At 43.2% G+C, this 25,569-nt stretch overlaps 1 protein-coding gene across 5 annotated transcripts in view; it reads right to left on the bottom strand.

Moving 5' to 3' along the window:
* Positions 1–4,902: 4,902 nt before the first annotated feature.
* Positions 4,903–25,569, bottom strand: part of NYAP2 (neuronal tyrosine-phosphorylated phosphoinositide-3-kinase adaptor 2) — a 149,255-nt gene continuing 128,588 nt past the window's right edge. For 3 of the 5 annotated variants that reach the window (XM_076340894.1, XM_076340895.1, XM_076340899.1), the window contains one exon: positions 6,979–8,972. In XM_076340894.1, the coding sequence (XP_076197009.1) occupies positions 8,745–8,972 (228 nt within the window). In that variant the 3' untranslated portion in view covers positions 6,979–8,744. Of the gene's footprint in view, positions 6,657–6,978; positions 8,973–21,369; positions 21,905–25,569 lie in introns of those variants that run through there. The other 2 variants (XM_076340897.1, XM_076340898.1) reach the window with 2 other exon arrangements.

The raw sequence follows: 25,569 nt of genomic DNA, 5'->3' as shown, positions 1-25,569 counted from the left end.
TGTAGAATCATTTACACTCCTCAAGTGGATGCAAAAATGTTACAGACACTAACAGCACCATTTAACACCCACTTTGCAGAGGTGTTAATGTCTAAACAAAGTATAAGGTCATAGAGAGTAGGCTCAGAGACATTCAATTAAGAGCGATTGCTGAGGAAGCACAGGCTCCTCTCCTCCAGGGCACTGACAGCTAGGGCATTTCCCACTGCTTCCCCAAACAGAAGCCTTTATGTGGAGGCATGCTGCCATAGTTACCAAAAAACTGTTCAGAGGAGATTACCTTTTGGTGGGCATCACGTGTGCTGGAGAGCTACGTCCCCATGACCTCCCCGCGTCCCGAGCGGCGCCTCTGAGACAACCCGCAGTGCTCTGCTTGCTGCCGCCCCAGCCAGCCGTGGGCTCCGTCCCCACAGGGCACCGCCATGCTGCTGTGCTCCTCTGAAATGAGAGCATGGGAGGGAGGTTACGGCAGGCATGACTGACCCAACATGAAGCCTGTCAGCCCAAAGCCCGCCAGGTGCACCTGAGCAAGGGGCGGCACTGAAGCAGCCCAGGGAGCTCAGCCTGTGCCAAGCGCTGGACTGGCCAAGCCATGAGACCTGGCTGGTCTCGCCAGCTGGGGACCAGAGATCTGGCTGCTGCCTCACCTCAGCGAGCTCCGGCACTTTCTGCCTACCCCTGCCATGCCAGGGTGCTCTCCGAAGAAATGGGGTGGCCTCTCGGATGCCGAACCCTGAGGGAGGCTCCCCCACGGTGGCTGGGCAGCGCAGTCGTGCTGGATACAGCTCCTTCAGGGGAGAGACGGTTATTGAGGGGCAGAAGGCGTCGGCTGCAAAAGTGGCGGGAAAGCCCAAGAGCGAGCAGGGGCCAGCGCGGCCAAGCTGCTGCTGCGCCTCGTGTGGGAAACGGACACCACCTGGAAAACGCAGAAACGACCCAGCTCACTGCAGAGGCACTGCGGCCTGGCCTTGCTGCCTCAGGGGCTTCCTTGTGCTGGAGACTGAAGTTTAGCGTTTACCACCAAATTCGCGGTCATTTCGCTTTCCCCAACCCAACTGCCGTTCTCTCTCACCCCAGGGGCGTGCGGCCCAACCCTTGGCACGCAAGGTGGCACGGGGACCTGGCCCTCCTGTGGGCCCCGGGCTCCCTGTCAGCCCGGGGATGGCGAGCTGCTCCCCCCCATTCTCCTCCAAACGAGATCCCCCTGTGGCTGCATGGGGACGGGCAGGGAGGTGGCATTTGGGCTCAGCTGCCTCCCACCGCCTGCCTGGCCCCTCGGAGCAGGCATGGAGGTGAGGCAGCCAGTGGCCCACCAGCCTCTGCCCTCACACCGGGGCTTTGCAGGCTTGAAGCCTTCTGGGCTCGGCCGTAGCTACCAGGAGGCTGCTGGAGACCAAGGGTTTATCTCTTTTTTTTTTTTTCTTTTCTCTTTTAAATTCATATTGTATCTCCTGGTATAAAGGTCTAGTCAGGTACTATTGCTGGATTTTGATCAGTGAGGCTGCTGAATTAGAGGCCCGGTCGTGTCAGAAGCAGATGCAGCGCTGCTGGCCTCCAGAGATGAAAAGCAATCCAGGTCCCTCAGCCATCAGACCCCATGAGCCTGTCCTCTCCCCAAAATTTGACCGATTATACTGCGGTTTCGGCCTGTCTCTGGAGTCTCTCTCCCCCCCGTCCTGCTGCTCCCAGCTGGGACAAGGGACATCGCCTGCTTTTCCATGCATGCTCACCAGGGCTGGCTTAGCCCTTGGGTGTGACAGGAGTTTTCTGCTCCTCACATCAGCCTGTTCCCTTCTCACAAGCTGCTTTCTTCCTCAGTGGCACAGTCAGACATTTTGCTGGACGATTTGCCCTCCACACCCTCCTCCCGGTGCCCCAGCACCCGTGTGCCCCAGGTCTTTGGCGGCTGCTGTGAGCTCCCAGCAGTTTTTCCACCCCTGTTCCTTCTCTCTCTTTCACTGCCCCCAGCCCAGGGGCTAAGGCAGGTTGCAGGAAGAAGGCAGGTCCACACCGGTACTGTGCCGGCGTAGGGCGAAGCTCCTGGTCTCCTCTGCCGGCTTCTTTGGAGGTTGGGGAGGTAGGCAGAGCGCCTCCTGAGCCATTGCTGTGGGCTGCTCGTGGTGCAGGAGATATGGAAGACAGAGGCAAAAGCTGAGGGAAAAGGTTTATGGGAAAATTTGTCCTTAGTTTTAACACATAGTTCAATTTCCTCCTGACCTGTGCTGATGTCCTGCCAGCTGCAGGCAGAGGACCTCTCCCCTAGCACCACTCTCTCTATTCCTCCACTCAAAGTTGGTTTTGGGGCGAGCATGTTTGGGCCCGGGAGAAATGTGGGCATCAGCCCTGGCTTTGCTGCCCACCACCTGCAGCCGTGGTCCAGCCTGCAGCTTCTCAGTACCTCCATGTTTTACCAACTCTTTTCAGCCACTTCTGAATCCCTCCATGAAACTTGCTGTGTATACCCCGAGAACAGCATTGATAAATGCTATCCTCTAAAATAAAATCGATGGTGGTTCCTGCTCTCTTTGTATGTTTTCGTGAGGGTTAGAGAGCATAGAGCCAGCTGAGAACAGGGGAGGGAGAGCACAACATTAACAGGAACAAAAGACAACAGGGGAACTCTCATCGTACATACAAATATATTTCCCAAAGCACATCATGAAAGAAAGGATTGAGACAGAAAGAGAGAAGGGGACAAAGGAAGATGAAAATATGCCACAGGTGGGGAGAACACTAAACCCACCACCCGCCCCAGTGCCAAAAATCTCAATTAAAAGGTGACAGGTGTGTAATTTTGTTTTAAAAGCAAAACCGCACCATAAAAGAGATGTTGGCAGGTTTAGAAAATAAATGCCAAATGTGTTCAGTCTTGCCTTTGAGCAGTGTTTCTTTTCAGTTGTCTTTCATTTTTGTAAATTTTATTTAGTTTCCTGCGGTTCCCTTGCCAGCTCTGTCAGCACTGGCCGTAGATCTGAGAGACGTTGGCCCATCTCTCCTCTAACGGCTGCTCCACTTCTCTGCTTTGCTCAGGGCAGGTTACTTGTTCCCAAGCAAGACAGGCCCCTGTGTGCTTTAATTGCTTCGCAGCCAGCCTGGCACCAGCTAAGGTCACTCTGAGTGACTGCGGCGGAGAAACAGCGGTAACTCCAGCCAGTGGTGTTGTGACGGTTTTTAAAATGCAAAAGGAGCAGAGACCCAAGATAGAGCACTGCAGGCACCCTTCCACTTTTAAATAAACTTAGACCAAATAAACTTTTTTTAATAACTTTTTTTAATAAACTTCAATAAACTTTTAAATAAACTTAGAGCAAGTGTAAAACTCAACCATTGCTTTTTATGGTCTTGTCTCCTTTTAATTTAAACCTCTTCTGCTTAAGAAACAATGGCACATAGAAAATGTTTCTGCAGTGGCAAAGAAAGCGAACACACATATTTCAAATAGGGAAAAATCTGAATTTGCCCCAAATTTATGCTCCCTGCTGCATTTGGCAATCCTCCCCTTTCGTTCCTTCTCTGGTTCAGGTGCTGCTGTCTCCAGCAGCGGTCAGGCATGGCGTGGGGAGTGAGGTGGATGTTGGAAGTCATCCTGGAAAGTCTTTAGAAATGAGCTAGGACACAGGACTTCATGAACTGCCCCACTGAAGAGCACAGACAACAATCTGACTTAAACCGGCAGAATCTCTTTTCCTCTTTTAGGTCTGGAGAAATCCCCGTAAAACCTGTTCATTCCTAGTCATCCCTATAGGATTTCCCTGTGAAACATGGAGCTTTGGACAAAAGGCTGGAGTTCGCTTCGGAGGACGAGTCGCTCTGAACATCCATGCCAGGGGCTGGAAAGAGGAAGAGGAGCATAAAGAGGTAGCAAAGCTCTTCAGCCATTGTATGGGCCCTGGCAACTGGGGTTCCTGCTGCGGAGAGAGAGGCTGTGCCTCGGGGAAAGCACGTGGCTCCTGGGGCAGGGAAGCACTTGGAAAGCACTTTCTGGATCATCGGCAACCTGACTCGGAACCAGCTCCTGCAGAAGACAACCAAAAGATTCCCACTGGCTCACTTCTGCATACGGATCTGTACAAACACGGATAGTACCTTTTTTGCGTATTAAAGGCAGCTTTTTCCATGAAGGGAGAGAAATTTGGTCTCAGAACATTACTGTTTCTTACTGGGTTCTTTATTAACTACTTGCTTACTTGCTCTTGGAAACCTTTTTCAATTCCAAAATGCTGCCTTAAAAAAATTAGGGGGGAGGTTCTCTCAGTCACAGAAACCAGGCTACAAAACTTCAACAACAAACACGAAGTATTGAAAAATTGAGCACTGGAAGATCAGTATCATTTGCAAGCTTGTACAGGTCCTTTTCTTCCCCCACAGCCCCTGTCCCGTCCCCTCCTCCCAGTGTGGAATTCCTCTGTAAGGACTCGGTTTTACATCCTGATGGGAGTAAAGCTTCTGTCTGGAAACACGGAAGATTATACTGACTTTTAAGCAGATTTTTTTTAAAGCTTTATGGAGAGCCTGATGGGTCCCGCTCCCATTCGTGGATATTCTGCAAACGGAGATCTTTGAAGGGGTGTCTTTGAAGTGGGCATCTTCCATCCCAAACTGTGAGAGGTACTTACAGAAAAATTTCTGTCTGCTCTTCAGAGAAATTTTATCCTAAGGATTTACTTGAGGATGGCACTCATGGCATTAGATGCAACCAGGCATGACTTGCAAATATTAACCTATTAAAGCAATTCATTCGTTTCCTCCAACAAATGATGCGATTAAAAACGTGCCTAGGGAATGTTATAAATATACATCTATGACTTGACTTTTCTTCCCAGGAATCTCTGGCTAATCCCTAGTGAATAACCCAGCTCTAAGCTGAAACCATCAAATGAAAATGAACAGCCAAATATTTTAAACTATTGCTTTTTATTATAATTACACCGGAGCACAAATAAATAAGCACTAAATTATTGTAAAATATTGTCAATGCACTAAAGAAAGCAGAATTGATCTTCAAACAACATCTTATTACTTCAGAAGTATCAAAGTACATTTAATTACATCTTACCTAAAAAAATCAAGTACAAAAATGAAAAGAAAATTAATATGTATTTATACTGTGTATATAGAAACGGCTAATAATATATGATTACAGTTAGCCTCTAGCTACTCCTTACTCCTACACAATCTCAGGCACATAGCTGACAATTTCTAATGAAATATGAAAAAAGCAACATGACATTCAATTTCAAGATATTGGTAAATGTATTACATTGGAATGAACACAGAATGATTTCATTGTATTTAAAAACCCTGTCATTTAAAAACATAGTGCCATTGTCCACTTAAAAATAAACAACCCAAACCAAAAAACCCCATACCATTTTATACCATTTGCTTTAATTTGTCAAAAGGAGCAATAAAGTAGACATACATTGGCTAATATACGTAAACACATTTTTAGTGCAAGAATAACAAGACCTGTGACTTTACTGTGCTTTCTTGAAATCACAGTGCACTTTACACAAATTGCTACACTATAATGTTTAACTTCAGGAGTTTAAAGCAAAATAAGTGCATACCAAACAATTTCATATATACAGTCTTCGTAAGTGTGTGTATATATGTGATCTGTATGTATATACAGATTGCATATTTATACAGACTACAGCTTTAATGACCGTGTGTAACTAAGCACTGTCATTCACCCTGTGACACAGAAACTGCTGAGACAAAAGGTGATGTAGAAAATGTTTAACAGCGTTTTGATGGCACGCTCTCGGCAGTACGATGCACCTTTTACTCGAGCGATGGCGTGGGCCAGCAGTCACGGGACAGGACGGTGGCGTATGTCTTGCTCTGGCTCTGTCCGTGACCTTTGGAAACTACTCCACCTGAGCCTCACTTCCCTCCTCTGTAAAACGATTCTCGCAAGCGTGAGGTTTAGTTCACGTTTCTAAAGTGCTTTGAAGGTAAGTGCTAAGTTATATTTTACTTTTTCGTGTACTGTCGCACTTTAAAACAAAAAGCCATTGTTTCCATGGGATACAATGGAGGTCTGGAAGCACATGGGCAGTTATTTAGGAAGGACAACATCAACAGTGTTGAGCAATAAAAGCAAAACAAGGAGCGGTTTCATGGTGGGCTAAGTGTACAAGCAAGTCTGCTTAGGACAAGAATGCTTCAGTTCCCTGATCGTTATTCCTATTATGTATCGATATGAAAAGGACACAATATGAACAAACACTCTCAAACACGTAACGGCTTACAGGAACGTCTGCCTTCCCCCAAAGGGCCTGGCACTGCAGCGCCCGTGCGTACCCACGGGTCTGGACTGCAAAATCGATGCTTCCGTAGCAGGGTTTTTAAAGCAATTGCTTCAGGAAGAGACCAGGGCAGAGGAGGAGTATCAAGACTGACTGAACGCCGGCTTTCGTTTTGTCACCAGAGACTTAGTGCAGCTGGGGGAAAGGGTTGAGCTAAGTATTTCACACACGGCTATGAAAAATTCTTCTCTTGCCACGTAACAAGGAAGACAAAGCATAAACGCTTTCTGAATAATGAACCTGTTATCTCAACAGATTTCTCACAACCAACAAGTCGTCTTCTTTCCAGCAGATTCTGGAACTTTGCGAGATCTCTGGAGTTTTTCTTCTGCCATTTTCTTTCTTTAAAAAAAAGAGAATAAGCAGAATATACAGTTGGTGTCTTTTGGATGTAACACGTATTCAAAGATTCCTTCACAGCCTCTGGGTTTTTTCATGTCTTCTGTTGTTTCGGCTGTGAGGGGCTCTTTAAATCTGCATTTCAATTGCGTACCCATTCCAGCCACTGTATATTCATAACACACACCAATATTTAATGTATGTGGGTATATACGTATGCACACATCTATGAGCATATATAGAGAGATACATGCATATATACATATATATGTGTGTACACATATGCATATATACATATACAATAATGCTAATATACATACACACATATAAACACACACTTTATCTTTTACAGAAATCTCAGTTTGGACATCAAAATATACATCAGTTAATTAGTTATAAAATATTTAAAAACTTTATTTCAGAGGCTGAAAAGAAACTACTACCGATAAAGCATTACTCAAACTCAAACTTTAGCAATATAGATTACAAAAACCTTCTAAAGTTTGTTCTTTTTGGTTTTTTTGATCAGCAATTACAGCTGTGGCAATGCTGTCAATATAATTTCAAAGAAAAGCCAATATAACAAGAGGTTTCAAACAACACACCTTTTCTTCTCGGTGAATATAATATTAAAATGATTGTTTTAAAGAGGGACCTTTGTGCTACCAAACTTCAGACGCATAGATAGAAATTTAAATATACAAAATATATGCCATAGATCTTTTTTCCCCTACTCCGCAGCAGTACAAGTTTCCCTCGTTCTCAACAGAGCCTTTTGGAAGATATTTCACCGCATGGATTTCACCCTCATAATCAGTATAAGCCATCTCTTTCTCCCGTTAAAACCAGGAGGTCATAATTCTTTGGTCATGACATAATATTCTGTTAAAATGGGTGTAATATAATACAGGATTGCAAGCCAATTGCAGAAGCAGCCAGGAAGAAGAAATGGCATACCCGGGAGAACGTGTTACGTGGGCCTCTGCTTCAAAACCGCATGAAATCAAGAGGGATTTCCCCACTGGCTTTCAAGGGGTCTGAATTCCAGCCTTTATAAATAACACAAGGAAATCTGACACAGCGTAAAGTAAGGATGTGTTGCTGGATTTAAAAATAATAAACATGTAAACAGATTTTGTCGCCTTTATTTTCGGGACCAAAGACAAATGCGGACAGGAACCGTGGCTGCGGTGCCACTGCCTTAACCTGCTAAGCGACTGGGTCTCTCCGTCACGGGCTGTACAATGCTTAGTCACAGTGAACCATGGTCTCTGCTAGTCAGCTGAATATAATGAAGGAAGAGTTTCTGTTGCAGGCTTTTCTGCAGAAAATTTAGTTTCTTGGCCAAATAATTTTAGCAACTGATTCACATAAAACCAAGGGCAATTTATCCGATTAACTTTACGGGAAAACTGATGCAGAACAATTCATATTTTAAATGCAACTTGGGCATCCACATTAAGGACTTCTATTTGCATTGCTTGCAGTTTTGCTGTTTCCCACCAAAACTCTCTCCTTTGTCCAGCCCTCCCCCCCCCAAAGCTAAGGACATCTAACGAGTATGACTCTAGGTAACTTCTACAACCCTAGCACCGAGTTGTTTTGTACATTGTCCTGTTCAACAAAATGTACAACCACATGCTTTTGTACAGAGGCCAAATCTAGGCAGGTAAGAGAAATAAAATGGTGGCGGCGGGGGCGGGGTAACATCAGAATACCACATAGAAAATAGGTAATAAAACAGTATAACAGTAACATTATATAGTAAAATTCTTCATAAATTTCTGAATTTTTTTATATATATATATTTGAACAGTGTATTAGTTTGGGTGTTTTCAATATATTGGTGAAATATTTACATTTTCATATCTTCTGGATCCAAAAAAATCCTGGATAAATATGTATGCCTTAATCCAGTCGGAAACTTAAATCTCTCTCTTGATTGACAGGTGAGCACTGTATCGGGGTGTTTTTTTCCTAGGAAGTTCACCACCTGCAGGTAAGTCTTAGGTTAGAGCCTTTGCCTTATTAAGAAAGCAGGCTACCTGTGCACGGTGCAACACAGTGGAGAGGGCATCCTCCACACGCCTGTCAAATTGCAGTGTCCCAGAAAACAGTTTGCTGTTTGGAATAAGGAGGAGGGCTGTATTTCTTGGTCCCGGTATTCTTTTTCCAACTCGGCAAAATAGGCATGCTGTCCTGTTTGCAGAGTCCTTTTTCTGATTTCTGTCGAGCTTTTATTTCTTTGCAGAGGCAACGTTTTTTCTCAATCATATCCAGCATTGTATGGTCCCCTTGCAACCACTGCATACACGTCACCTATTGGGGGGGGGGGGAGAAAGAAAAGAAGGAAAAAGAAAAAAAGCATACAAATAACTATTTGGTTGTAGATTGAATATGTTGTTTCTTTGCCAAGGTTAACATTACTCTCATTTGAAACACTCTAATTAGTTTGATGAACAAAAAAAAATTCTCTATGCCAGCAACAGAAACAAAGTCAGTCTTCACTTCTAACTACTACTTTAAGAAAAAAAAGGGTAATAAAAGGTCCCCTTTTTAACTTCTCCAGAGCACTGAAAGTTAATAAAGATAAATGTTTTCGGCAAACTAGCACTAGTTGGATTTTAAATGATGGAATAGATCTTAAAAAAGCACATGGATCTTAACAATGTCCTTAAGTTGTGGAAATAAAAAATTCTATATACTGAAACCCATATTTTATATTGCTTTCCAAATCCAATCTGTCACATTAAAAGCATGGCGTTAATACTTCTGAGTATCAAGCTAAATATAACTCTGTGTTTAATTTTTTTAAAATGATTTAATGAACTCCAGGCGAATTATATGGATTAACCTATCCTATTCTGTGATGATATTTCATCAACTGGAAGCCACCAAAGGTTTAGAAACTCCGTGTTTTCATGCATGTAGAGTACTTGAAAACATGATCCTGATCCAAAAAAGGAGGTTAGCATATGTTTAGTTGTAAGTGCATGTCACAGCCCCTCTGAAGCCTGAGAATGTGGCTTCATTTGAGTTCAGTGGGGTGCTCACATGATTGAAAATGTGTGTCTTCAAAGGCTTTTGATTGGAACCGAAATCGCTAATACTAAACTATCCTGAAAGGGCTCATTGTATTTGGATGACACACCATATACCTGCAAATCAGAAAACTTCCTCTCAGCACTTACTTTGCAAATTTGAAGTGATGTCTTGAGTCTCCCACCATTTATTTTCCACATTAGTCATAAATTATGGATTTGTGTGTAAGCAAACGCACACCATACATTCGCAGGGGCTGTCCAAGTACATCTCTGATCTTGTCAGGAAAATGCACATGTACAGTAATACTTTGGCAGCGTTTTATGATTCATGAAGGAAAAGTATGTTTATTATTAAGAGTATTTGAGTACACTGAATAATGCATATGCCTTTCGTTCACAAATCTTAGAATGCCAAGCGTGGGCATACACCACGTTCCTCGAACTGGGGACAGGTCTTCTTAGAAGCCAGTATAGAAACTTCCATCGATCTCGGTAGTTTTTGTGGTCAGCTTGAAGCGTATTTAGCATTTATTGATAAATAGACAGAGAAAATGTTCAGATTCATAGCAGGAAATGAAGCAAGAGGAATAAATGTGAGCAAGCCTACCAGAAAAAGTACTAATAAATGATGTACTCAAACAGAAAAATAAACAGAATACAGAAATGTGCGTATTTTTTCAAATATCTTTGTAAAAAAAAGTTTTTAAGGGGTGACACAGGATAAAAGAATTTCAGATAGAATTACCTTTCTTTACATTGAAACAAAACCATGCTTACCTTATACAAGAGATAGCACTTTGAGTAGAACAAGTTTAAACCACAATATTAATTTTGTTCTTGAATATTCTTATGAATTTAGAATTAGGTAACATATCTGCAGCGTGTCCTCCTGAATGGCTGAGCTAAAAGTCTTCTGGAAGTCTGCTGTGCCTGCTCTTCCTAAGCGAATACTTATTTTTCATTTCAGGAGTGATCTAACGTTTACAGCGGTGCAGGCAGGTACGAAGCATGTCATCCGCCACGGCCGTCAGACTTGCTCTCTTTGGGTGCCCAGGCCTGGTCCAAAACTCACCGTCAGAGCCGGAGATACTCCTCCCCGCCCCCCGGCTCGACTTCACAGGTCTTTGGACGAGGCTCTACCTGAGGCAGATTTCCTGCCACTCTACTCATCAGTGACGGGTTAGTACTCACGCAGCAGCGTCTTCATTTTGGCTGGGTCCTCCTACATGGGGCAGGACAGGGACACACTGCACACAGTTCATTACACGAAATATTCACAACGCGCAGCTGCACACCAGCTTCTGGGCTGGATTTGACGACAACGGTGCTCGAGTGCGGGTTTCCTCTTCTAGGCATCGGGAAACACCTTCTCTTTTATAACCCATCACGTAAGTAAACAGAGCACGTGCCAATACCAAATCCTTAAGGTACGCTGTGTGCTCCAGTCACCATGCATCACAAGCACCATCCGCAGCACGTACGACAGTCACCGTGAGGGTGTCACATCCACATCACCCCCACTCTCGCCACTGTACTACGCGCAGTGCCGTTGCCAACAGAGTGTCTTCTGGTAGCTAATCTCCTTCATGGGATTCAAGGGGACCGAAGCAGGATTTTGACATGCTAAGCTCTAAGATACCAATTGCAACTTCCCAAAGATAGAAATGGTGTTGCAGAATGTATCAGTTACACAGACACTCTGCCACCCCCTGCAAAACAGCCCCTAAAATAAACCCAAGTGTAGACAGCTCCAAAATCCTTTTTTATACTGGCCACCGTATTGTGTTGCAGTTAGTGAACCATTTATTATGAGGAATTTGAACTTTTCCACTTTCCCAGACACAGATTTTCAAGAACAGTTGTGATTTTTTTTATGTTATTTTTCTTTGATGGCCAAGTCCTTCACACCAGCATCTTCTTAGGTGTACCGTCCACATGGTACATTCCTCTCCTGTAACTGCATTCAGCAGCATGAACGTGCAGAACTGCTATGTGCAAAGTCATTTGCTAAAATAGACTAAGTGAACACATACGATGTTGAAAGGCTTGGGGGAAAAAAGCTTAGAAGTGAGAAGAAATGTTAAAGGGTTTTATTTGATAGTTTTGCCCAGTTCTGGTGTTAATGTGCAACAAAATAAAAACGTACCGAACAAGGGTGCATGCCCCTTGAAGCTGCAAGACAGACCTAAGAGGAAATCACCAGTTTCTAGATCAATGAACTACAGATATGACAATGACCATGTTGCTAATACAAAATCCCAGAGTGTTAACTAAATTTTCCGTGTGTCCTAGACAAATTACAGGCGCTAAGGCTCACAAGCCAGCACTCAACCCAGCTGTTTAATCACAGCAGTAACCCTCGATGACTTCAGTAGGGCTACTGAGGTGTTTAAAGCTAATGTGTTTAACACTGCGGGCTTAGGCCTAATCCTTCCTGTGATTGAACTGATGGCACTCACGCTTAGTTCCAGTACTAATTTTTTTCATGTCCTCCCTCCTTTCTGGCTTCAGCCTGCTCCTCTGGTCATGCACCAGGTTGTTAATATCCCTGCTATATCATAACAAGGGATTTGTTCAGTGTGAGAGGCACAAAAACTAATGATGTTACAACTTAATTTATGGAAAAAAGTAGAGCATTCATAACATTATACAGCTATACAGCTCTCCGATTCCTGAAAGATCCCATAGCGCATGAGGAACAGTACACATACTGCAGCTTGTCAAAGCTTGGCTGCAGATCTGAATGTAGGCAGACAGGCACAAAACGCATCAGCACTGGAGGTAACAGCCAACGAGACACAGCACAGGAGAAGCAAAGTTGGTTTTGACCAAAGAGTCTTGGCCCAAAGCCTGTTCTTACTGAAAAGGGAAGAAAGAGCCAGCAGCTAATGTTAGGATTGTAAGGAGGGATCTCCTGGATGTTTATCAGGTACTACGTCACATAATCTCCTTTGAATTATGAAATTTGCTCATGGTACATCAATTGTTGTTTTGATGGAATTTTTACTCATTAAATTATCTGCGGTCTAAGACACAATTTTTTTTCAAAATCAGACAGAGCAAGAGAGTGAAGGAAAACACCAGCCAAAGGCCCAGAAGTTTGGACATTCACCTAGGAGGTGTTGGAGGTAGGCTCAGATCCTTTCTCCCAAGCAGGTAGTAAAAGCTGTGTGATAACCTGGTGTGTAGGAACAGTACAGGAACGTACAGTGGTTGGATAAATTCTCTCACCTTAACGTGACGGAGCGCAAGTGTAAATGAGGATGTCTCACGAGTTCCTGGTAAACACACTAACTCTTTCATCATTCATTATTCTCTAGTTTTTTTCAAAAATCTTCTTTAAAGCAAATGCTTGTTCCAAACTTGAACATCAACAACAAAAAATAAGAAACTTCTTCCACTATACAAAACCGAATTCTTCTGTACAGTTTTAATCACCAGCTTTCTTGAAGGCCTTAGGAGAAACCAGTCTATGTTGCCACCTTACTTTTACTATCTGCCCTTATTTTTCTGATATTTTTATTCCCTAAACATTGGAAGTGAATTTTATTAACATCTGTTACATGCTCTCAGGTTCTATGTTGGCAGTGCCATGGAACAAGAAGTAATATTATAAAACCATCTTTCAACTAAGAAAAAACAACAACAACTTTACATGTCCTCAAAACAATGCAAAAAGTTTTGTCTAAAAAAACCTTTCTAAGTAAAAAAAGATCACTTCTGGTGAGTGTTTTAATGTTTTATGAAGATCTGAGAAACAAACTAGACAAACTAGTTCCCTTCTCTGCAAAGTGCAACCGGTATATTTCTGTGTCTAGGTGCCTCCATTAGCAGTGGGCCTGTCTTCATTTCTTCTTACCGCACAGGACTGGAATTTTGAATTATTCCAGAAAGATAAGTAGCAGTCCCGATGGTTTACAAATATATGTATTGCTTAAATTAGATTGCCCTGAGCTAGATCACAGAACTGCCTTGGAGCAGAGGTTTGACAGGCAGAACATCTACAGTTCAATCGCTCTTAGAGGACGGGACCTGGAGCCAGAGGTCAGTACATGCCGTAGCTCTCTGCCCCATCAGAATTTACTGAGAAAAGCTCACGATCCCAGGGAAAATTCAAAACAAGCTTCGGGGAACAGACAATGACTCACGCTGCCAGGAACTCCCTGGTGTCACAGCAGACTATTTTTGTTTTCTATTGCCCTGGCACGGGCTCTGCCCCGGCCCCGGGCACCCCCACTGCTGCCCGCAGAATGATGCCGGCGCAGCTCCAGCCCGCGCTGTGCCGTGGCAGCCTGCACCAGCAGATTCACAAAAGTGCTGAAAATATGGGTGTTTAAAGCAAGAAAAAGAAATGTAAATGAACATAGTTCTTTCCCTGTTCTTAAAGAAGCAGGATAGTTTGGTTTGGCAAAAAGTAATAGTTACAGATGGGAAAAAGATAGAAGAAAATATTCTCCAACAATACAATTAAGCAGCTACTGATGGATACAACTTTGCACACCTGCTAGCTGTGGTCACCAGGTGTAGCAAACATCTTGTATCTTTTTGTTGGTGACTATTCACAATATGGGATAAGACTTTCTGGCCCTTCAGGAACTGGACTTTTACCATAAGGAGCACCAGGCAAAGTGCATCAGTACAGTGCACAAGCAGGTCTGTGTAAGTTACTGAACACATGTATGCCACTGAAAAAAAAAAATGGCAATACCTGTAAGTTACATACAAACCAAACGATCCCATGAAGCATAGCCTTTCCAAATGAAAAACATGAGGGGTGTGAAAAGAAAAATCTGGGAGCAGGACTGAAAATATACAGTGAAAAATCCTCAGCACCAGGCCTGGGATTCTCTTTCTTAGGTGTGATAAATTTTACTTGCTCATGTGTGACAGATAAATAGCTACATAAATACATAGATAGATAATGCTCTCTCTTGGTAAGAAGACATATGTGCTACATAAGTCCCACTCATATCCTCTTGTCTCAAACCGAGCCCCGTGTAACTTTAATCACGAGCCCCGCGCACCGGGCAGGCAGGCGCCCTGTGCTCCTGCCTGCGCCGGGACGAGAGAAGAGCGAGTGCCGGGAGCGATTCTGCTCCTCCAAAGTCAGGGCGCAGAGGTGAAGTGTAGGTAGGATAAAGTCATGCTAATTCCCGGTGCTGAGAGGTGTTTCAGGAAACCTATCATTGAAAGGTGCACTATAATTTTTCACACAAGTGCCCATGAATATATGGGCTGCTAAAAATGCCATGGGGGAGAAGAAATATTTGAAATATTGTAGGCAGCTCTATTACTAGTCACAAAGTTAGAAAATGCTGCCAATTTTCATTCAGTTTTGAGGAAGCTTTTCTAACATTTGAATTGACCACCCGATATTTCATGCTCTGGACACTTCTGGGGGGGGGGGGGATTGTGCTGTATGAACTTTAAATGACCTAAAAAAATATTTTCCACTATAGTTTACACGAGGGCTTTAGACAACACCATATCCCATTCAGCTGTTTCTCCTCATGACATTTTGGCTGGTAAGTTCTCGGTTTGCCTATTTTTAATGCTGCTGGTTTGTTTGAGGTGAAATCGGAAGCTCTGGGCAAGAAGAGAGCCCCACGATTCAGTGGCGCTTCCGTGATTTTTTCCTAGTACTATAGGTTCCCAATTGCTGTGCTGAAATTGCGGAGTTTATGGGGCTGGGGAAGATGCTGTTCTCTTCTGGCCCTTGTGAGCGTCTCCCTCTCCTGCTGGATGGGCAGAGGGGCTGACTCTTCATTTACAGGAAGGATGGGGAAAACCACATCACACGTATGTGAACATGGATGTCATGTACAAATACCCTTTTCTTTGTGACAACTGCATATCACAGATAAAATGAAAGCCCAACAGCTGATGTGAGGCTATAACAAAGTGATCTTAAACCAAAGCAAAATATAATGAAATAAAAAATATCAGCAACATTTGGAGGAGATTATTAGAAATGTCTCCTGGATCTGTCAACAATCTGCAATCACTGCAATCTGCGTGCCGTGCTACACGTCATTCAGCAGAGCCAAGCATGCTGGTTTGTTTTGGCAGACTACAGTAAGTGAAGAAGAAAGGCTTTCTGAAAGCCACTTACCATCCTCTGGGAGGAAAAGGTACTCCCTCCCTCTTGCCTGTTCTCAGACAGGAATTTCCAAACTCTCTTTCCCACTGAAACTCCTGACAGCACTTTCTCTGGTACAGATGGGTCCCAGCCATCTGGCCGGGTAAGGTATTTCCACTCGGGAGGGTGTGAAATCCCACTCCTAGAAGGCAGTCGTGTGCCACGGGTGCAAGTGGTGGAGGGCTATGTTAAGTAGCTACAATTACTTCACGATGTGCTATCTGATAGTCTTAGCTTGACGTGGAGGTCCTCTTAGCACATGTTCGCAAAAGGGGAGTTGTCCAAGGCAGCAGTTCAGCCAGAATCAGGTTTCAGAAAATCTGAGAAGCGAGATCCTCACCCATTTGAAGCCAACAGGAATGTACCAGCTGACTTCACGGGTCCAAGAATTTGACTACAGTTTGTTCAAACAAATAGTACAAAAACCCTCAAATGATTTAGAAAGCCTTCGGAAGAGCACTTGGAAAAGTATGTTGGACGAGATTTCCTTTGCTAACCGTTAGCTATAACCATTGCACTGCAGCTGAATGTCGTTACTTCCAATGGCTGCAAAAGTCGGTAAGTGAGGGTAGAACTACAGGCTAAATCTGCAGTCATTTCTTTCTCTCTGACAGAGGTACTCTGGAATTATATTGACATGAAAGACAGCGTAATTTGGCCCAGGATAGTTAGTCGTTCATACAGCTCTGTACTCTGTTCTCCTGTTACTGTTAAATTCAAAACAACAATTGATTATTAATACAAAGGTGATTAAAAGTAACAGCACGTTCAGGAACACGCAGGATGTGCAAGGTGAGCTGTGAAAGCAGACACTCTCCATGCAGTTCGTAGCGCATGGTAACGCTCCCCGGGACACTGGATAACGTAACTGCAAATTCTTCTCTAGAAGTGCCTGAGGTGTTTTCTAGAAGGTGTTCTACAATGCCAGCAACCACATTAGAATGATCCCGTGCATTCACGTACTCGTGTCACAAGCACACGCACACGCAAGGTGCTAAGCGCTACACAAACTACCCTTTCCAGCCTTTCACAAATTCTTCTTTTTAAGGGACACAAGTAACATCTCTGTTTGCCCTCCAAGCACTTGGGAAAGAATTCCCCCAGCACTCTAGTCTTACTTTTGACAAAATAGTTGGGTGGGAAGGAGCACTTTGTAATCTTACCCTGTACGTTTAACATTAAAAGAATTCACTGACACCTGCTATTTCAACTTATGAAACTGTATATGCATCACATTTTAGGGCTATTGTAACATTTGAATTGCTGTGTTTAATGTTTTGATTTACATTATTCAAAATTTCTGGAAATATGTTTTCTTATAAATGATACTACTACAGAAAAAAATGAAAACTAGAGTCCCTGTAAGAACTGCTCTACCACTTAATGTAATTATACGATGCAGTATCATAAGAAAACTCTGGACACCTTTTTTCAAACACAGGACTCACTGAAAGACTTACTACGTTGTCTTGTGCTCTATGGCCTGACTAATCCACCACTTAAAAACAACTGACAAGAATCTTTGGAACTCCAGGAATTCCCGAACATTTAAGATTATGAGCAATTAATACTTATCCTAAAATTAAATTAGCAAACGGTTAGTAAACCTTCAGCACCTCTGATTCCAGACCTCCAGTTTCATGATTCATTGCTTCCAATTACTAAATGTCACAGTTACTTTATACAGAACCAGCCCTGCACATACTCCTATGCCTCGAGTTTTCCGGCAACCCTTGGATTATTGCTGAGGCTATCAATAAAGCAAACTTTAAATGATAAGTTCACCATCCTGCTTTCCATTTTTATACTGGCAATCAGTCTAGCTATAGATCTTCCTGACTGTGCATTATTATCTTATTTGGAAACATGTATTCTTCTCATCTCAGCTTTTTTTTTAACACCAAACAACTGTCTGAAATGTACTGCTTGATCTACTGTTAGTTAACGCATCCTGTAAATGCTAGTACGTTTAAAATAAGAGCCTGTAAAGTAACTCATATTAGGGATATCGTGTAAAGTTGTCTCGTGCATCTCATTTATGCAGTGGATTATCACAAAGTGCATTTCTATTGAGATCACTCATGAAAAATCAAAGCTTAATCTATGCCTTTGCTAAGCAATAAATGCAGAACTCAAGCAACCCACCACGATACATCCTGTCGTTGACTGTAAAATAGAAAGGAAAATTCAATATTGTACTAGGTCAATCACAGGAGGGACAAAGGACAGAATACTTTGCCAGAGTTCAGTGATACAGAGATCTCCTGCTAACTGCATTTTGCAGTTCAGCACCTGCAGGGTAACACTCTAATGTCCTAGATTTCCTTGAGAGGTTACTAACCCTGTCTCCCCACCTCTTCCTCTTGCCGCAGGTTGCTGTTCCGTTGCATGTCTGCCTTAACTGCTCGTGAACCAGCCTTAAAACAGCAGGGTAGTTTGAGGCAGTGACCTCAATGACCACTACAGCTGGCCCTGCCTGTGACCGAGTAACCACGTCCACAGTACAACACACCTGTAATTAGTGTTTCTTGCTCTAAATCATGGTAGTTTTGAAAACCTGCCAGATTCTAAATCTCATCCTAAGATGAAGAGCCCGTCCCCCTTTGCGTTAAGAGGTGGCATGGAGCAGTGAGAGCTGCTGGTGGGCAAGATCCTCTCCTCCTCCGGATCCAATGCCTGCGGACTGCAAAAGCTCTCGTGTACGAGGGAACTGAAGGCAGCAGGGCGCATGCTCTAGATATTGCTTCTGGTCACCCACCAGAGACCAAGAAGGACCCAGAAATTGAATATGAAAGAATGAAAATGAGTGGAAACAAGACCGAGACTTTGGAAGAACTAAGAACTACGAGAAAGTGGACATCGAGGCCAATCCTAAAGTTATAAAAATGTGACATGTGGGGACACCACAAACTCCATTAGTTCCCCCATTTTATTGGACCCCAGTTTTTCCAAGCTAAAAACACGCACATGAGCTTCAGCGCTCTTCCTATTGAAGTCAGTACTAGAACTCAAGATTTAACTAACTTTTATTGCTGTGACAGCTGAAGAACCTCACCACACCAGTTTGCCAGCAAAGTCCCTAATAATATATGGAGGGAGAATGCCTCAGCACTGAAAGGACGGGTGCCTTCAATTCCTCTTGTTTTGTACTAGGTGATCTAAAGCCACAAGTATCTCAGTTGCAGACTGCGAAGTTGCCTTACAGATGAGAAATTTTGAAATATGCTCTTACATTTCTCCTTTTTTGATGGTGAAGTTGAGTCAATGATCGTTTTCTTAGATTAAATGCCATTTCTCAAGTACTGTACTGATTGTATGGGGGGGGAAGTTTAGGAAAGCATGACTGAAAACAACACTGACTGTACAGAGATGATCGCATTCTTGTAGGTGGTCACATCTTCCTTTTTAAAGATGCATGAAAACACGATTAAAAGACAGAGATCTCCGTTTATGATTAATTTCTAGCTCCAATTCGAAATGCAGTTAATGAACAGTTACTAGAGTTATAAACTGTACTGAGAGTTTCTAAAGAATCCAAACATGTAAGAGCTTGCCTTAGTATGAGATACCACATCTGCTCTACCCTCACAGCAACATCATGCAATTTCATTTATATCAGGATTTGCTAAACAATATAGTACCCAAATCTAATATAGACATGATTTCCTGACAGGCAGCATAGCTGAGATACAGGCAAGAAATTAAGACCGGCATCCACATGCTTTAGAAAATGGCGTTCGTCGGGTGCAGCGGTTCCCTGTACCTTGATTCTGTTTTTCTGTTTGAAAGGCAATCTCCAAAGGGATGGCACTGGCTGATGCAGCGTGTGACACTGATTCAGCATTAACTCATTGAGAAGACTGCCACACGCTAAACCACGAGCACCGGTCCGCTGAACCAGGGCTTTGCTCGCAGGCTCCCACGCATGGAGTGACCAGGCAAACTCGACTTAGCCTACGACAGCAGCATGGGTTGAATTCAAGTTCAGTTCTCCAGAGCAGGGAGGAAATTTAAATGTCCGTCTTAAAAGGAACGGCTAATGACAATGCACGGCAAACAAAACATTCGGCCTCCTGTTAACCTATACACGCATATCACCTGTTGTCAGCCAGCAAAAAAGCGCTGTTTTTCTCTGATTATGTTTGTGTTTTAAAGTTTGGTGCTGAAATCAAGCAAGAGCCATGATCTGACCAATATGAATTTTAAAAATGCATGTTGCTATTGTCTTTTCTCATTTTTATTCTTTTCTATCGTGAATTATACAATTGTGATTATAAACCCCAGATAGTAAATGTGCTTTTCCAGACTGTAAAAAAAGAAATGGGCCAACCGAACCTGAGAGTCCACTAATTGCCACTGACTTGCAAAGGCTTACGATCAGGCCGCTGGCTCATAAACACCAAGCTCCGTTAGCGGAATGTGTCCTTTCCCCATCCTGTTTTTGTTGAGGAAGAGATTTCCTTGGACATTCCAGTTACAGCTTATGAGTGAAATGGGAATTTGCTGTTGACGTGAGTGAGGTCAGAATTTAACCCTGTAACTTTAAATTAAAAAATGAAAAGGATTTTCTATTATGCGGTTTCAGTTGGGGTGAAGGCTCTTCCTAGCAGTGGCTCCGTCATCCTACAAGTTCCTTAGTATTTCCTACATAAAGATCTGTCTTCTGAGATTTTTCTGAGTAGCTGCTGCCACTCTGCTGCAGTAACTTACTACGCACTGAGACCGGTCCGGCTGGACAAGCTAATACAATGATACCATTAACTGTAAAGGAAGCAAATTTATCACTCCTAGGTCTCACAGAAAAGCACATATGATTATCATTGGAGCTCCAATTCAGTGAATAACTTAGACACATGCCCAACTGGAAAATACGTATCAGTCGTCCCCTTGATTTACAGGGATATTTTGCTGTTTAAGGTAAGCCGGTGCTTTGCTGCCTCAAGGCCAGACAACTGAGCCTACATACAGGTGTGTGGTGATTAAGAATAATTTTACAAAGGGCTAAGAAATGATTGCTAGCTCTTTTAATAAATGCCTCATCAATTGGCAATTATACGTTACTGTGGACTGCAAAGCGTAAGAGGTCTGACAAATAGTGTCTGTAACGTTCCCATAAAATTGACTCATAAAGTATGATATTTTCACCCGTTCCTAAGGCTCACGTGCACTGGAGAAACTTCTCCTTCCAGTCTAAGGCCCTCCTATATCCAGCATTTTTATGTGCAAGACGTTATAGACATGGGCCACCCCCTAGATTTATTGCAAGTCCCTCGTGTGAATAGAGTTGGGATGTGCAGCACGAGAGTCCGGCTGGTTAAGGGCATTTCTAAACCTGGGAGCACTTGACCAGCATAAGATATGGAGAACCAAAACTACACAGTGTGGGCTGTTACCAAACATTTTTCAACCACAGAAAACTGTCATGAGAAACACAAATGTCTTTGCAATTTTGGATCTGTTCAAATAATTTTTCTGAAGAACTGGAAACCTTAAAATTAGTAAAAATAATAATCTTTTAAAGTTCTCATTTAAAATACATGACATTTTTATTTTCGTTGTTTAACAAGACAAAATGAGAATAAAAGTCGGTTATCAAAAGTGGGTGCTGGCATTCATACTTTTTCATAATTGGCATACACATAATGTATATGAATAGCCACACGTTTCTAGTGAAAAGACTATGAACAAACACACATACGTATACAGAGATATATAAACAAACTATACATACGTACATGAGTGAATATACATATTTATGTGCATACAGTATACAGACAAGATACTATACAGGTACAGTAAGTGCAATATACTGTATAAGGCTATACAAACACCGAAAGATTCTGGTGAAATGGTGACAACCATGAGAACAAAGCTTGGATGGTTTGTGACTTAACGCAGACGGTGGGGAAGACCTTGCTGTTCCGTGTCGTGTTTTATGCATCAGGCACGCACAGTTCGAACAGAAACACGGTACAGTACATCCAGTTCAGATACAAAAAAGGTAAGACAAGTGGGAGTGCATGGAGGTGACTGAAATGCGCATGAGCAGACAAATAAGGTTGTTCTACCTAGAATACAGAATGTTTAGTTCATTTACAGAGAATGCCAATATATAAACCCATGCTTTCATGAACTCATGCCATTTTTATTTCTGTTTTTTCCTTTAAGAATATTATAAAATTCTTGCCCTGAGTTAAACATAAACACACACAGAAAAGGGGGGGAAAAAAGGAAATTGCATGCTTCTGGTTTTTTTTTTTAAAATTTTTTTTTAACCAAGGCACAATGTCTTCAATAGTGGTTGCAAGACCATTTGAAATAGACTTAGCAATTGCTATTGTTCTGGTACTGCATCCTTCTTAATGTGACTAAACTAATTGTTTGCACACAAAAGTCTCAGAACAAGATTTGAAGTGAATTTACAAGTTTTCGAAGAGAATAAGTAAATTGATGAGAAACGCCTTAAAGAGAGATTCCCTGAAGAGGAAGGAACGCTACCAAATTAAATTCCTTTATAGGCAACTTACTGATGTTTGGATGGAAAGTATTTCACATCAATTACATTATATATTTATTTAGTATTACCGTAAGTTGTTACCTATTTTTAGTAGAACCATGTACGATGCTGTAAGAGCAGCTAAAAATGAGATGAAGGACTTCCAAATAATTTTTAGTTCTTCTTGTAGGCAGGACGGGACAGTGATCTCACTGATTCAGTGTTTTATAAGCTGCAAGATTTACAGCTTAGGAACGCTTGTTCAACGACGCCGTAAGACTTTCAAGGCGCGTATCCCCCCCATCTCATTGACCTGCGTAAGTCTTTTATTGGAAATATTAGTTATTAGTTTCTACATATGTCATATTAAATTCTACGTACCCTGTACAAGTCCGACTCTCAAAAGAAAGGTCTGGATGCAAAGGCCATGCTTGGCTGTTGCCCCCAGGTCCGAGCCCTCGGGCTCCAGAGGCACTCAGTTCTCACCAACCTCTCACCAACTTCCAGGGGCTCTGGAAGGGTACCCCACCTTCCAGGGAACAACCACCTACGTTGTGCTGCATCAGCTGCGGCATCTGTCCCCATAAATTTCTCTGTTGAGCTAAGACTATTTTTCAAAGTACTGAAACACACCGTCCCAACTCCATCGGAAAGAGGCACAACATAACAACCCCCTGAAACCACAGACCACGCAGATGAGATCTTCTCATACCTGTCCTAGGCCTTTTGAAGAAATTGTGACTCCTAATCTGAGAAACAACTAGGTAAAGACAGTAAAAAAAAGTTGAGCGGGAAGCGAAAACCCTCATAAATGCTGTAGTTCATTCTTTGTTGTATTTGAAAAGTTTCAACAACTTCTGTGAGGGAACAAGCCTCTTTCTGTACTCTGCTGGCAAGCTTACAAAGCCCGTGCAAGAACAAGAAGAGATCAGAGGTAGGGAATGGAATATTCTTCCTCCCACTCTCTTCCATCACAGCTGAAGTAGCAGCAGCCAAGCCGGCACTCGAGGGTGAGGAAAGGTATGAAGACAGACTCTAGGTCTGGTGCTCAGAGACTGGTCACTCTGTTCCCATCTGACACCCTCGTTCTGTGGCATTACTTTTCTACAGCTGACCTGCTTTCACCCATCACTGCTTCTCCCCGACACGTCTTTTTTGTGCCTAAAGCCCATGCTATTGAGCGGTATGGAGAAGGAGAGCCACCAAAGCCACGCTTGGGCCTTGGGACCTACCGCGACAGCAGCGTGTCCTCAGATCCACCTCTGCCTAGCCTTCCCCCGCGCCGTGAATCAGAGGCCACTTTGGTGGTGCGAGGGCCTCCGAGCACTCTCCCATGCTCTTAAATCAGCGTCCTGGCAAAGTAGGACCCAGCAATGCAGTGACCTGTTTCTGCTGCATGACCAGCCCAGCTGAATGCTGAAGAAAAGATGTTGGGACAGCAACAGCAGGGCTGTCTGCCAACAGAAGATGGCTTTGACACATTTGCGTCTCATGCCAATCAGTCAGGCGTGCCTTGGAGGTGAGGGATGATGGATGTGGCAATTCCATCCACTTCAAGGTTTGCATTTTCTTTTCTTTCTTTCTTTTTTAACGAGCGTTCTCTATTTGCAGTTTGTATATTTAGAAACAAGTTGTGCTGCTCTGGACCCATGCACTGATTATGTAAGACCAGATTCAAGCTGAAACTCAACACAATGCAATGCGGAGCCTTCCCTAAAGCATTTACATTCTTCTTGTTGCCCTCATCCAAAATGTTGACAGCATATTTAGCTGGACTGACGACAGCAGAATTTTGCCTTCGTGTGTGCAAGATATCTGTCCTTGCAGGGGAAAAAAGAAAAAAAAAGAACCGTGCAAAGTAATCCAACCGCTCCCTCTCGTGGGCATGGGGCTCTGCTGCACTTCATAAAGGCACAGAAGCGTACTCGGAAATCCAAACTCTCACGGATTTTTAGCAGTGCAAACTCCCCAGAAGGCTGTGTGACACTTCAGGACACAGCCCATGCCCCCGGCACGTCTTTCTAGGTGGCGGCAGTCAGTGTGATGACTCATCCCTGACTCTTGTGAACGTTCGGCCTGAACAAGAGGGCAAAATCCTACGGCGCCGGATGAGTCAGATTTTCAAATACACTCAGGCCACACGCTGGTCAAATCCAGACATCACCTCAAGGTGAAAGCTGGCCCATGTCCCACCAGTGAAGTGCTTGTGGCAGGGGTTTCTCTCTGTACCCCACCGTGGGTTCTCCCATGCCTGTCCATCCTCCCGGGTAGGGCCCAGAGGAGTTCCCTCCCCCCAGCTATTTGCAAAACCAGCATCCACAAAATTCAGTCTGTGTCTACATTCGTTTTCGCCTACACAGACACTAAAAACTTCTCCACTGGTGGAGCAGGACTTCTCCGTGGGAGGGCCATTTGAGAGAGAGACATCATTTGTAAAATATTCCTAGTAAAATTTACCTGGTTTTCCAGTTTTAGTCATTCAAACGCATTTCATTGCGTTAGTGGCATATAAAACTAAATAAAATCACTGTCAAAGATATGGTAGATTGCACCCCAAATAGTTTTGCACTTTCTGATTTCACATAAACCGAAGCTTAAGCAATTCCTGACAGTCACATACTTACCGATCTACTCCCATCTGCAACTGCTTACTTTCTCATCTCTTACACTGAGCTTACAAACCCTTGGGGTAAGGACCGTCTTTGTTCTGCACACATTGTCTACCGACACGGGGACTTTATTTATGACTATGACTCTTAGACACCACCGCAGACGTTACTGTGGTAGATCCTAGTGGCCAACATTAAGCAGGTTTTGGATCCAGTGACTACCCCAAGCCTTATTAAAGGTGATGGTTAAACATAAGGAGTAATTAAGTCCCTTTAAGGGAATAGCTTCACAGGCAAAAATAGAAGCTACCATCCAAAGCAATAAATAGTGTATAGAAAGTCCAGACCAAAACCCCATGGGACTCTGATTACAGAGCGAGAGGCATAGGACTGTTCCCACACTGTGGACATGCATTTTGAATGAAGAAAAAGATCAAGTATCAAAAAGGAACAACCATAATCTTGGCTCCAGGAGCACAGAGACAGAGATCTCGGAGGCATTGCACTGGCTGAAGGGGAACACTCGGCATTTACACACAGGGAGAAGAAGAAAACGATTGCCACCATCCCGTGAATTGTTTCATATGTTTTGCTATTCTACGTCCAAAACACACAATAGACTTTCAAA

This window comes from Aptenodytes patagonicus, chromosome 6 (genome assembly GCF_965638725.1).
Source record: "Aptenodytes patagonicus chromosome 6, bAptPat1.pri.cur, whole genome shotgun sequence".
NCBI lineage: Eukaryota > Metazoa > Chordata > Aves > Sphenisciformes > Spheniscidae > Aptenodytes > Aptenodytes patagonicus.
Note: the sequence above shows the minus strand (reverse complement) of the source record. Positions and strands in the feature narration are given on the sequence as shown.